The sequence below is a fragment of the Oncorhynchus keta genome, chromosome 27 (genome assembly GCF_023373465.1).
Source record: "Oncorhynchus keta strain PuntledgeMale-10-30-2019 chromosome 27, Oket_V2, whole genome shotgun sequence".
Lineage (NCBI taxonomy): Eukaryota > Metazoa > Chordata > Actinopteri > Salmoniformes > Salmonidae > Oncorhynchus > Oncorhynchus keta.
In genome coordinates, this window is record NC_068447.1 from 44506224 (window position 1) to 44520768 (window position 14545).

Here is a 14545-nt window from a genome sequence, read left to right on the forward strand (position 1 = left end):
CTCCATCACTCTACTCAACAAATTGGATGCAGACTATCACAGTGCCATCCATTTTGTTACCAAAGCCCCATACACTACCCACCACTGCGACCTGTACGCTCACGTGGTACTCTCTTGTCACCAAACCCACTGGCTACAGGTTATCTACAAGTCTCTGCTAGGTAAATCTCAGCTGACTGGTTACCATAGCAGCACCCACTCGTAGCACACGCTCCAGCACGTAGTTGTCACTGGTCACCCCCAAAGCCAATTCTTCCTTTGGCCGCCTCTCCTTCCAGTTCTCTGCTGCCAATGACTGGAACAAACTGCAAAAATCACTGACGCTGGAGACTCATATCTCCCTCACTAACTTTAAGCACCAGCTGTCAGAGCAGCTCACAGATCACTGCACCTGTACATAGCCCATCTGTAAACAGCCCATCTTTCTATCTCAGTTGAATTGAATTGCTATATTGTAATTACTTCGCCACCATGGCCTATTTATTGCCTTAACTCCCTTATCTTACCTCATTTGCACTCACTGTATATAGACTTTTTTCTTTTTTTCTACTGTATTATTGACTGAATGTTTTGTTTATTCCATGTGTAACTCTGTGTTGTTGTATGTGTCGAACTGCTTTGCTTTATTCTTGGCCAGGTCGCAGTTGTAAATGTGGACTTGTTCTCAACTTGCCAACCTGGCTAAATAAAGGTGAAAAAAAATAAAAAATGTTTAAATGTGGACTCACTGCAGTGGAGAGGCGAGCAGCCAGGGTCATCTCCAGGTTGCCCTTCAGTCCCACCAGAGCTGGAACCAGGATGAAAATCTCTGTGATGACCTTAAATACCTCCCAGTGCTGAAACACACAGAAATCATCATCAAATTTATCCTTTCAGCCAGACCCCGACAGGGATAAACACTTATATTGTCCTTAAATACAACCATCATCCAAACACAAAAAAAATCATCCAACACCAGCAGCCCTTCTTTCAATTGTAAACTGTGATCTTCAAAATGAAATATTAGTCTCAAATTCACTGAGTCTAATCTCAGTGATATATTGGCAACTATTTTGTCAGATAGACTTTGTCAGACAGAAAATTAAAATAGCTTAATTGAGTGTCGAAGAGTTCCTCTTGACAACGTGTCTACAAACCCCCTACTGAAGATCTAAAAATAGAGGCATGTATAAATAAACAGATAAGTCAGCTTTGCCAGGATGGGGGTAGGTTATTTTTAAACGCCGCTCTCAAGTTCTTCTCAAATGTCGACTAAAGGCTGTCACATTCGGGCCCTATCTTGGGAAGCGTCCCAGTTCATTTTGCCTCCACTGGTCGGCGGTCCAGAGCCCTAGCTCCAGCTCAGAGCTCCGACTCTGTGACCAAATTGGCACCCTAGCCCTTATATAATGCACTACATAGGGAATAGGGTGCCATTTTTGGATGCAAACCTCTGTCTCTCTCACTCCCAGTCTGATTCTCTTCAGTGGGTCATATGAATGAGTGTAGTCTGGCCCAGGAGTGGGAAGGTGAACGGAAAGGCTCTGGAGCAACAAACCGCCCTTGCTGTCTCTGCCTGGCCGGTTCCCCTCTTTCCACTGGGATTCTCTGCCTCTAACCCTATTACAGGGGCTGAGTCACTGGCTTATGGGGCTCTTTCATACCGTCCCTAGGAGGGGTGCGTCACTTGAGTGACTTCCTGTCTGGGTTGGCGCCCCCCCTTGGGTTGTGCCGTGGCGGAGATCTTTGTGGGCTATACTCGGCCTTGTCTCAGGATGGTAATTTGGTGGTTGAAGTTATCCCTCTAGTGGTGTGGGGGCTGTGCTTTGGCAAAGTGGGTGGGGTTATATCCTTCCTGTTTGGCCCTGTCCGGGGGTGTCCTCGGATGGGGCCACAGTGTCTCCTGACCCCTCCTGTCTCAGCCTCCAGTATTTATGCTGCAGTAGTTTATGTGTCTGGGGGCTAGGGTCAGTTTGTTATATCTGGAGTACTTCTCCTGTCCTATTCGGTGTCGTGTGTGAATTCAAGTGTGCTCTCTCTAATTCTCTCTTTCTCTCACTCTCTCTCTCTCGGAGGACCTGAACCCTAGGACCATGCCTCAGGACTACCTGACATGATGACTCCTTGCTGTCCTCAGTCCACCTGGCCGTGCTGCTGCTCCAGTTTCAACGGTTCTGCCTTATTATTATTTGACCATGCTGGTCATTTATGAACATTTGAACATCTTGGCCATGTTCTGTTATAATCTCCACCCGGCACAGCCAGAAGAGGACTGGCCACCCCACATAGCCTGGTTCCTCTCTAGGATTCTTCCTAGGTTTTGGCCTTTCTAGGGAGTTTTTTAGCCACTGTGCTTCTACACCTGCATTGCTTGCTGTTTGGGGTTTTTGGCTGGGTTTCTGTACAGCACTTTGAGATATCAGCTGATGTACGAAGGGCTATATAAATACATTTGATTTGATTTTGATTCATCAGTCCTCCCTCTGTCAGCCAACCGCCCACTCTCTCTCTATACAATGAAAGCCTCCCCAGACCAACCTTTCCCACCTCCAAATCTGATTTGTATGGCAATGGAAGGTGGAGAAAGAGTTCAAAACTGATATCCAAAATAGAGAGAGGATATAAACAGAAACCCAGTTTGGATTATCATGAAAAACTGATAAGCAAATCATAGGCATGATGACTCCTCTGTTTTAAGTCATTGTCCATCTTTCCAGTGACTAAAATGCATTGCTATTTCCCAGAGGGGTTACAACAGGAGGGAAACCATTCTCAAAACAATTCTCTCAGATGTTCTAAAATACAGTGCTGTAAGAGGTCCTGTCCCTGCTGGCCTTTAATGATCTGACCATTTTGATTCCTAACAAACTACATAAAAATAGGACTATAATAGGTTACGCTCGCTCGCTCACACACACACACACACACACACACACACACACACACACACACACACACACACACACACACACACACACACACACACACACACACACACACACACACACACACACACACACACACACACACACACACACACACACACACACACACACTTATACAGAAGTAGGAGGAGATAGGAAGCCCATCACATAGATCCATACTTGAACAATATCCATGATGATGCCAGCGGAGACCATTCCCAGTCCAGCCACCAGGTATGGCAGCAGCACCTGGGCTGCGATCTGCCACGAGCTCTCAGGCAGGAAGCCATGGGCAGAGCGGGTCAGCTTACAGGTGAAGCCACGCAACTTCTTCCCCTGGTAGCACAGCTCCAGTTCCAGCCGAGTCACCACCATGATTGTACACACTTACCCCATTACTCAAACCCTTGACTGGTAAGGATAATGGGCCGGGTGGTGGACAGTGACAGCCTGAGATCCACAGACAAGTACTTGGTTCTTTCGCCAGTAAGCACCACAAGCTAGTGTCTCTGCCGCTTACCTCACAGGTGGGAGCTTGACTTCACTGCAATGTTGCTTTCTGTGATTCATGAAAGGTCATTACAACAAAAGCTGGTGACTATGAAGTAGTAACAATGGACCCTGAAAAGTGGGTGAACTTGATTAAAGTCCTCTTAAAGTTAGACGTTGTTCTTCTTCTGTCCTCGCCATGCCCTTGACCTTAGAATACTCCTTTACCCCAGAAGAAATGAGAGTGAATGGAACAAACTCAGAAAACCCCAACAGTCTAGTCCTTTGATGCGTCCGTCCTGGTGAGGGGTCCAGATGTCACTAGAGTGATCACTCTCTCCATCATATGATACACCAACAGCTTGCAGGCTCCATCTTACTACCTCACAAACAAACAATTAACCTTCACCAAGAGGCTTTCACTCAATCGCCGGTCCTTGAGAGAGAAGAGAAAGAGGCAGCAGGTGCAGTTGATCCTTCTTCCCCATTAGATGCTCCTGTTCCATTTGTTTGACTTTTCGATGGTCCTTTGCTGGCTCTCTGACAGGAGAAGTGTTCTCTGTGTCCTCTGAGAAAACGGCAACGCAGTAGGTTCCTGGAGACTCATTCACCATCAAGGGAGGCCTCTGCAGGGGGAGGGCTGTCTGTCTGCGCCACAGTCATTCAGGAGGATGACCGGCTTACAGACTGAGACACACTCTCTCTATTCCTCCCTCTCTCTCTCTAGTATCGTGACTCACTCACTCCATGCTCCCTCTCCCTCTTAAACGCACAGTTTATCCCCCCCTCCGACTTTCCTCTCGTTATTCTAGCACACAGAGTCTCTTTCCTCTTCGGTTGTAGTAAAAGGTTCAAGTCCTGTCAGAAACATATGTCAGGTACCTGCTCTTTACTCTAACTGGTGGGCTGGCTTTGCTCCTCTCTGGGTGTAGTGTCACCCCATTTCATGTGACCACTTGGTATCTGCCCCTCTCGTATCCTCCCTCAGTCCTTATTTTCATGCCCCTCTGTTCAGGCTGCCTCTGTCTATCCCTCTGCATGCTGTGACTGTCTCTTTATGTTAGGGCATCCTACCACTTCCCTCTCTGCCGTCAGCAGTATGCGTAGAGCTGATCTCACCACTGTGTTTCCACCTAAACCACATGCACGATGCGGAGGGACGGAAAGAGAAGGCGAGACAGAGAGGGAGAGAGAGGAAGCGAGAGCCAGCATCTGATTACTCACCGGTGGGTAAGCCGGCTGCCAAATGCCAGGGACGACGGGCAGAGTAGAGGACAAAGCCAGCGCCATGCAGCATCAGAGCAGTGATTCAGCGAAAGAGACATGCAATGAGCCATACTTCAGCAGCATACCAACCCTCTGCTGTTGACACTTCTCTTTACTCTTCTAATCCAATAATGTTGAAATCATGGAATGCTGCAATCTAATAAAATATGCATCACATTCACAACCACCCTGAATATTAGATATATTGCCCAGCCCAACTTTAAGGACACAATGCATAACCTAAACCTAAAGTATGCCAACTTCTTGCATACTAACATTATGCCTAACATACTAACATGTCCCTGAATCCCATTTATTTCTAAACAACACCTAGCCCATGTTGATTTCTTCTTGATTCACTGCACTGCCACTGACTGTCATTCACTTTTGAGCTTTAGGGCACTAGATGGTAGCCTCGTACAAACCATCCTGATCTCGCAAGCTTACCGTCTGTTTCGCTAGCGAACATATATGTAAGCTCGCGAGATCAGACGGCTTTGCCAGTCTAACTAGATGACACAATTGGGGTGGACATCTTGAACCTTTGAATAAATTAGTTGAAAATGTATTTCCCCAAAGGTAGCAAGGAATTCGAAAAATGATTTGAAACTAAAGCTGTAACCAGCTGGTTGTCATCCAAACACTGTCAAAAACTGTCAAAAACCTAATGCATATTTAGCAAGGTCTTGAAGGGTTAAACACATTTCGAGCTGGATCTACTTTGGACTGATGAAAGCATTATAGCAAAACAAATGACATGTTTTAACCAATCTGAGTGGCATGTTGTTTTAAGGTAATTTATGTTTTAAGAATCAATATTGAAGTGTTAATACACTTTTATTCCTTTGGAAGTATGATTTATGTCCTCAAATACTGATGAGATTAGACACACCAAGATGTTAGCATTATTACTTGATAGATCATCCAACAGCGTAAGCGTAAGTGACTGCCTACTGTATATACTTCATAGTCATGTGATGCATTCACTCGAACATGAGAAGGCTGGATATCGGGGTTCAAGACAACATGGAGCACTCACCTGGACACTGTCCAGCACCATCCCAGCCATCACCATCCCCATCCCAGCCAGCAGGTAGGGAAACAGCACCTGGAGACCGATGAAAATGGACGACTCTTCTTCCACCTTGGCCACGGCCACCTTCTCCTCCACAGCCTTCTTGACGGGCTGGATGGGGGGCAATAATGGCAGCTCATCTTGCCCATCTAAGGTTCCTACCTTGGGGCTGGCACTGCCACCTTGGCCTTTCCCCTTGCCCTTTGACTTGGACTTCTTGGACCTCCCCTTCCTCTGGTGTACCTCCCCTTCTGGCATGGTGGTGGTGGATGTGATGTCTTACACTGAAGAGAGATAACACGTTCCACACAAAGGTAATCAATAGTCTCATGCACCAAACCTGCTTGCTAGATACAGTGACATAGGGCAAATTGTAATATGTCTTGCATTGGCACTGGCAAGCTCCAGCATGATGGCAACATTGCAGAAACATCCCAGTAAGCAAACTCATGATGAAAATACCTATTTTAGACATCTTTTCCTGCCATTGACGTCATGTGCATTTTAGTGGCTGAAAGAAAGGTGAAAATAAAGACTTTTCTGGATGTCGAATATATATATTATCTGAACATCAAAAATATGTATTTTCCGGGCTATAAATAAATATGCATTTTTAGAACATTGAAAAGATGTCCATTTCGGATGTTGAAGAAACGTATTTTCGGGACGTTCAAAATACGTAATTTACAGATGAAAATATGTCATTTCGGTCATTGATTTTTATGGCCAAATTTCAATTGCACATAATTAGTAAGCATTATATCACAATAATATTTTTTTCAAGCCTCTTAATATAGGAAAGACGAGCCAACTGAAGAAAGCACCAAAATATTTATTATTGCTCCCATCTACCACATGCACTTACACTACCGTAAGTTTGGGGTCACTTAGAAATGTCCTTGTTTTTGAAAGAAAAGCTGTTTTTTTGTCCAGTAAAATAACATCAAATTGATCAGAAATATGTAGACATTGTTAATGTTGTAAATGTCTACTGTAGCTGGAAACAGCAGATTGAAAAAAAAAGGAATATAGGCGTACAGAGGCCCATTACCAGCAACCATCACTCCTGTGTTCCAATGGCACCTTGTGTTATCTAATCCAAGTTTATCATTTTAAAAAGGCTAATTGATCATTAGAAAACCATTTTGCAATTATGTTAGCACAGGTGAAAACTGTTGGTCTGATTAAAGAAGCAATAAAACTGTCCTTCTTTAGATTAGTTGAGTATCTGGAGCATCAGCATTTGTGGGTTCGTTTACAGGTTCAAGAAACTGAAGATCTGGTACAACGCTGTGTACTACTACTCCCTTCACAGGACAGCGCAAACTGCCTCTAACCAGAATAGAAAGAGGAGTGGGAGGGATGCTGGCCTTCTAGGCAGAGTTCCTCTGTCCAGTGTCTGTGTTCTTTGCCCATCTTAATCTTTTCTTTTTACCGGCCAGTCTGAGATATGGCTTTTTCTTTGCAATGCTGCCTATTATAAATCAAAAAAATTAACAAGCTATACGTGCCATGCCCCACTCTTGTAAAAAAAACAAGAGCAGCAGCATTAATTATACAATTTCTCTCCACTGCAGCAATCGTGTTCGGATCTGTATGGGCCCTACCGGACAAGACAATTCAAATTACACATACCCCAGACTCAGACCCTTTAAGTCTATCAAACGTGTGCCAGTTTGAGCATGTGTCCATTAGGCTTATGGATTTTTTTTTTTTTTTTTTAAATCAGCATGAATTAATTTGAGCAAAATAAAGCTTCACTTTTATTCCATAGGCTGGGATCCACACTATGCAGCTGTTGCAAGGGGCATTTTTCACTTGGTGTGTCATCATAGTGGTGTCTGATTTATGGTCAGACTCGCTTACGTTGAATACATTTAAACTTGCTGCGTTTTTCAATGCTGATTTGAATGTCATTGAGAAAACATAACTATCAAATATTTTTTTTCGCAAACATCCCTTCTGAATTTAAAACTAAACCTCGAAGTAATTATCTAGTTTTTCAAAAGTATCTAATCTGATTACAATATATTTGCCTGTAACGGACTACAGTTACCGTTTTTGTAATCCTTTACATGTAACGGATTTGACAATGTAGTGGAGGCTCTTTAGTAGAAAGTACGCCAAGACCTTGCCAACGATTACATGTAATCCTTTACTCCCCAACCACGCTCCTAACTTTTGACACACACAGAGGCTCTATGAATGTAGCCTACTCCCGTTTTGATGACTCGTGATTGGCCAACAACAAGCTACACGTGCCACGCTCCACTCTCGTAAAAAACAAGAGCAGCAGCATTAATTATACAATTTCTCTCCACTGCAGCAATCGTGTTCGGATCTGTATGGACCCTGCCGGACAACACAATTCAAATGACACATACCCCAGACAATCATATCATATCTGACCCAGACCCATGACATTAGCTGCAATTATCGGGTATTCAGGTGCTGGTGGATCCGTGAAATTGTCGTCCAGAACCTGACAAAATCTGAACCAAACATCAACGACGTTGAAAATAAAAGCCAGTCTGGACTGCACCAAAAAATACTTAGTGGGATAAAACCTGACCCCTTGCCTTTTTGACAATGTAGTGGAGGCTCTTTAGTAGAAAGTACGCCAAGACCTTGCCAACGAATTATGATACGTGATTTATGTTTGATAGCATGCATAAACAAAAACGGTTGGTTGATGACAACCATAGATTTATGCATGACAATGACCCACTACTCCTGCCTTGAACCATTCATTATACTGTCAACAACGTCACCACCTGGGGTGTAAGCATTACCCTAAACAGTTGCAAAACGTTCTGTTTTACTACGAAAACCAGTGTTTCTATTGGACATAATTAGGTAGGTACCGCCCTGTTTACTAAAGCTGTCCAATAGAAACGCTTGTTTTCGTTGCAATTTTTTGAGTATTGATTACTTACACCCCTGATTCAACAGACAGCTATGTAGCAATCAAATCCGATTACCCCACTGCTCTGACGTTATGTCCAGGTATTCCCGCGGACTCGTTTCCTTCATTTTCCCTTTGATAAAGCAAATCCCGATTATGAAGACGAAACCTCTGAAAGCTTGTTAAAATAAATTCATAAAGTAGTAAGAAGCTTTAGCCTAGCGAAAATGTTGACGTGTAGTTGTAGAGAATACCATTGTACAGGAAGCTGACGTGCACATCCCATAATGCTTGTGCATTGGTAACCAATGGTTACACCAGCAAAAGAGTCTGATTGGATCGGAATTGGAGTAGTGGAGTAGAGTAATGTATAACCCCGCCCATTAGAGAAAGTGAACAGTGGTGTGTGATGGTGTGACGGAAAGTGAAATTAAATTCCATCCATATTGTAGCTCTGGAAGCAACGACGACAGCAGTAGCCTAAGGCATTATATATGTATCCATTAAAAACAAGATAGGCATATATCATTGATGACTGATGAATTAATTGAGGAACATACTATATTCTATTATAGTCTTCAATTTCATTTAATAATAAGCAAAACAATAACTTGTAACATCAGAACTATAATTAATCTATTACATTCCAATGAATGTACTTTGTAATTTGTTCTTTACATTAGCAAGTTCATACATTTTCTCATTATCTGACCTGTTGTTTCAATGCTGTGGATCCTGATGCAGTCATTCTAAACACAACACTCCTATGCAACGGTCATATTCAATGTTCTTACCTGTTGTTGCAGAAGCTCTTAAAGAAGAGCATATGAGGCCGAGATAGTGCTCCAGAAAAATATGGTCACAAAGTTCAGGGGACACCAAGAATAACTGATCTATGGAGTGGGGGCTCCAGAACTGGTGGCTTAAAGAGGGGGTCGTCTTAAATTTCAGCCCGGTTGGCAAATTAGGATACCACCCGCCTGCCTGACCTCATCTGCCTTAGAGGATGGCGACAGCAGCAGCCAGCAAGCACTTTCAAACACTCAAATCACTACATTTGTTTGTGTGTAAACTACAAGTACGTATGTAAGCAACTTGACTGAACAGAAATTCAAATTGCAATGGGTGCACCCACATCAGAGGAATTTGTTTGAGTTTACCCAGCATCAGTGCCAAGTCATTTACTCAAGTGCTCCTATGGTCAGTGGCAACTATTTTTTTTAAAGACCTAGTGCAGTCGAAAATGAGATTTGCTTGTATTTTATATATATTTTTGCCTTATGAGGTTGGAATAATACTGTTAAATTGTGTAAATGCTGATAATGCCCTTTTAGGTTAAGAGCTGTTTGAAATGGCCACCTGAAATTTCAACCTGTTTTGTTGGGATGGAGCTATGGCCTGCCTGGTGACCAATAAGAAAGAGATGTCCAATCCTCTCTGCCAATAACAGCTAGTTTTCCCCTTCCAACTCAGACCATTCTCAGACAGTCCTAGCAAAAGTCTTGCTTGATAAATTGATCTTTGCCAAGAAACTATTTTTGTTTCTTTCTGACCATATTGAAACAATCATATTAAGGTACTTAATTGTTACCCAGAAATGATTTGATATTGAGATAAAAACAGCTGCATTGGACCTTTAAAGTTGAGTGATATCCAACTCTTTTCACATTTTATTGAGCTTTGGGATTTCAAACACTGTAGCCTGCACTGTACCTATATGCTTAGTGTAAGGAGTGTTGAAACTCAACTACACAGAGGCATATAGTGACATCACATTTAAGACACTTTGAAATGTCACACACTGAACCAGCCCAATCAGAAATGGATCAAGGTAAGAAACCAGTGCTGTAGTGGTGCCTGGAGAAGTGGGTATACTTGTCACGTCCTGACCATAGAAAGCCTTTATTTTCTATGGGAGAGTAGGTCAGGGTGTGACTAGGGGTTTAGTCTAGTTTATATTTTCTATGTGGGGTTCTAGTTAGTTTTTTCTATGTTGGTGTTTTAGTATGATTCCCAATTAGAGGCAGCTGGCTATCCTTGTCTCTAATTGGGGATCATACTTAAAGTAGAATTTTTCCACCTGTGTTTTATGGAATATTATTTTGAGTTAGTGCACTTAGCGTGTCTGTAGTCACGGTTCGTTGTTAGTTTATTTATTGTTGTGTTTTTTATTGTTGTCTTTGTTAAGATTCACTTTATCATTAAAATGATGTGGAACTCAACATACGCTGTGCCTTGGTCCGATATTCCTTCCAGCGAACATGACAATACTCTAATATAGCAACAACAACAAACAATCCCAAATGGCCTGCCTGGCGAAGTAAAGCTGCCCTATGAGAAACAGTGACAAGTACTCTGAACGAATTAAAATGATAAATGCCATGTTGGTTTTTCTGTCAGGCCAACCCAAGCTGTACTAATACATTGAGGCTGTCAACTAAGTTAGAAATTCAACATTTTCAGGTTGTCGCTCTCAAAGGCACACTTTTTAAATAGAAAAACAACACATTTGGACATTCTAAATCCACAACAATGCCACATCAGGAGATCACTTTCAAGGTCTGGAGAATTTCGTTTTTGTTGTTGTTTAGTTACCCTTTAATTCAAGCAAGCCGGCACCAGACACTGTTTTTTTTGGTTAGCCATGTTTCTTACGAGATAGTTTGCAAATTAAATGGCAACTGGATTGATGCAAATAATCATTCTTCCGGGTAGGTATAGGCTAGTTTGTAGCTAACATTTATTAATTTCCTTCTATTCATCCTCATATATTTTTACACTTCCTTAATTAATTGTTTTACTTCATGTTATGAGGCATGTTATGAGGCATGTCAAAATTCGACAAATAGAAATGTTGATGGAAATATTTTATAAACATATGTGCTCTCCTGTTCTATTGGTTTGCAAATCAACTTTTATTGTCTAGCAGGCAAACACATTATCGTAGTCATATTAGCAACCCATGATAGTTGTTGCATCTTTAGATCTCATCTCTTTCTAAATTTCTAATGGATATTTCCATCTCTTTCCATGAAACTGCTTTCATGTGCAGTGCTCATTTTAGAAAAGTGTTTTCCCACAAAATGCATTTTGTAACATTCATGCCTAGGCCTACAGTGCACATTGCTGCACTTCAAATGTGAAGATATAGTTTATCAACATTTTAAGCTAAACATTCTGATCTGTTCCATCAGCCTTATTAATGTATATGGCGTATACCTCCAGTAAACTACCTTTATACACATCAGTGGGGATTAAAACCTCTTAAATGTAACTAAATGTAATCTACATAATCCCCAAAAGTAATTATCATGAGAAGGCCATAAACAATAACTAGTAATGCTGCGTACTCCAATAAAGGCTCAAATATCACCTTTCTGGTAAGAAATAGTTATACATTGCTGAGGTGTAGTCACTTTTGAGGACACAAGCTCAAGTACACAGTAAAAATATGAAAATATAAATATTTTACAAAAGTAGTGCACTGGGCCTTTACTAGTCCTGTATTAGTGGACCGATGTAGCCATCTGTAGCGCAGGCTAATGTTTTATTTATTAATTTGTTATTATTTTTTAACAAAAGTAGTGCACATGATTGGTAAAGGCCCAGTGCATTACTTTTGTGAAAAAAATCTAAATAAGAAAACATTTGCCTGCGCGACAGACTGCTATAACAGTCCGTTAATACAGGACTAGTAATTTAATTTTTTAAAATTTTTATTTCACCTTTATTTAACCAGGTAGGCTAGTTGAGAACAAGTTCTCATTTGCAACTGCGACCTGGCCAAGATAAAGCATAGCAGTGTGAACAGACAACACAGAGTTACACATGGAGTAAACAATTAACAAGTCAATAACACAGTATAAAAAAAGGGGAGTCTATATACAATGTGTGCAAAAGGCATGAGGAGGTAGGCGAATAATTACAATATTGCAGATTAACACTGGAGTGATAAATTATCAGATGATCATGTACAGGTAGAGATATTGGTGTGCAAAAGAGCAGAAAAGTAAATAAATAAAAACTATGAGGATGAGGTAGGTGAAAATGGGTGGGCTATTTACCAATAGATTATGTACAGCTGCAAGGATCGGTTAGCTGCTCAGATAGCTGATGTTTGAAGTTGGTGAGGGAGATAAACGTCTCCAACTTCAGCGATTTTTGCAATTCGTTCCAGTCACAGGCAGCAGAGTACTGGAACGAAAGGCGGCCGAATGAGGTGTTGGCTTTAGGGATGATCAGTGAGATACACCTGCTGGAGCGCGTGCTACGGATGGGTGTTGCCATCGTGACCAGTGAACTGAGATAAGGCGGAGCTTTACCTAGCATGGCCTTGTAGATGACCTGGAGCCAGTGGGTCTGGCGACGAATATGTAGCGAGGGCCAGCCAACTAGAGCATACAAGTCGCAGTGGTGGGTAGTATAAGGTGCTTTAGTGACAAAACGGATGGCACTGTGATAAACTGCATCCAGTTTGCTGAGTAGTGTTGGAAGCGATTTTGTAGATGACATTGCCGAAGTCGAGGATCGGTAGGATAGTCAGTTTTACTAGGGTAAGCTTGGCAGCGTGAGTGAAGGAGGCTTTGTTGCGGAATAGAAAGCCGACTCTTGATTTGATTTTCGATTGGAGATGTTTGGAGATGGCCAAGTGTACTACTTTTGTGAGAAAAAAAAAAATACAAATTAAAAAAAGAAACATTAGCCTGCTCTACAGACGGCTGTATCGGTCCGCTAATAGAGGACTAGTAATCAGTGGCGTGTATTCATGAATGCCAAGAGAAGCCAGGCTCTCCCAAAAAATGTACCAATAAAAAAAAAAATGATAACATAAAATTATTTATCTTTCGTCTCTCTGTGTTTCATAATTTTCCTTAAATTCGGAAGAGGCGGAATGTATCTCACAGGAGAAAGCTTCCGAGCGAGCGAAACAGCCCCCCTCTGTCTCTCTACGTGTAGCCATCTATATGATTCTATCTGATCCAAATGATCACAGTATGACATTGTTCCCGCCCGTAGAGAATAGGGAAGGAAGCCAGCGAGCATCTGTCCTCCCTTGACAAAAAAGTATACATTTTTGCCAATCAGCCTTGAGCTAAACTTTGTGTGGAAAGCCAGCTTGGATTTGGCATCACTCCTATCAAATCACATTAAGAGCATACGTCATTGACAGAAAAACTTGCATTGATTTATCTCGTTGTGTTGTTGTCCTCTGGTGGCTAGCTAGCCAGCTAGCTAAAGTTGCCCCTTTCCTAAATTAGCAATGTATGGAGATAGGGATTTGGACTTGTGGTTTTACTTAATTCTCCGTACTGGCCAATGATTATAACGACGATTCTGATCCAACCATTAATTTATATATTGTTGTGCCGCTGGCCTGAGAGGATGGAAGTTCAATATGTAGCTAGATGTAGAAGGCTAATGTTAACTAGCTAACGTTGTCCATAAATGGAAGTTAGGCCAGCGAGCAAGCTTTTGAGACAGGTAGCTTAGGACAACAAAAAATAAAAGCATGTACTGTATGACAGTGATAGACTGTTTCGTCAACATGAAAAAGAGGGAGGATGGCATTGGCGTTTCTCTACAAGTAGGGTGAGTTTTTCTACTTGCATAAATGCGCACACACCCACACGCCCGCACGCACAGAAATAAGAACCATGGACAGTCACATCATATTAAGCTTACGTTGATTGGACTAAATTGTTTTTGGTATCTTTTAGTTATCACTGTATTAGACTAAGCAGAGGTGATTTGATGATGTTGAAATGTTGAAGTTGCTGGAATTAGTGGAGGCAGCTCCTGTTTTCTTTGCGATTTGAGGTAACTCTGTGGTTCTAAATCAATAGTTGTTTAGTCGGAAACATTAACTTGCTTGATCATGCTGTAGGTAATGTAACTGTCTGTTTCTGT

The 14545-nt window shown here is 42.0% G+C and overlaps 1 protein-coding gene across 6 annotated transcripts in view; it reads right to left on the reverse strand.

Moving 5' to 3' along the window:
* The window catches only part of LOC118360168 (solute carrier family 41 member 1), a 36402-nt gene extending 26835 nt beyond the window's left edge, over window positions 1-9567 (reverse strand). The window contains exons 1-3 of one of the 6 annotated variants that reach the window (XM_052482529.1): window positions 9433-9567; window positions 5698-6017; window positions 729-836 (exon numbers count right to left, since the gene is read on the reverse strand). In XM_052482529.1, coding sequence (XP_052338489.1) covers window positions 729-836; window positions 5698-5991 — 402 coding nt within the window. In that variant the 5' untranslated portion in view covers window positions 5992-6017; window positions 9433-9567. Of the gene's footprint in view, window positions 1-728; window positions 837-3083; window positions 4156-5697; window positions 6018-7789; window positions 7921-8669; window positions 8886-9350; window positions 9409-9432 lie in introns of those variants that run through there. The other 5 variants (XM_052482532.1, XM_052482530.1, XM_052482528.1 and 2 more) reach the window with 5 other exon arrangements.
* Window positions 9568-14545: the final 4978 nt, after the last annotated feature.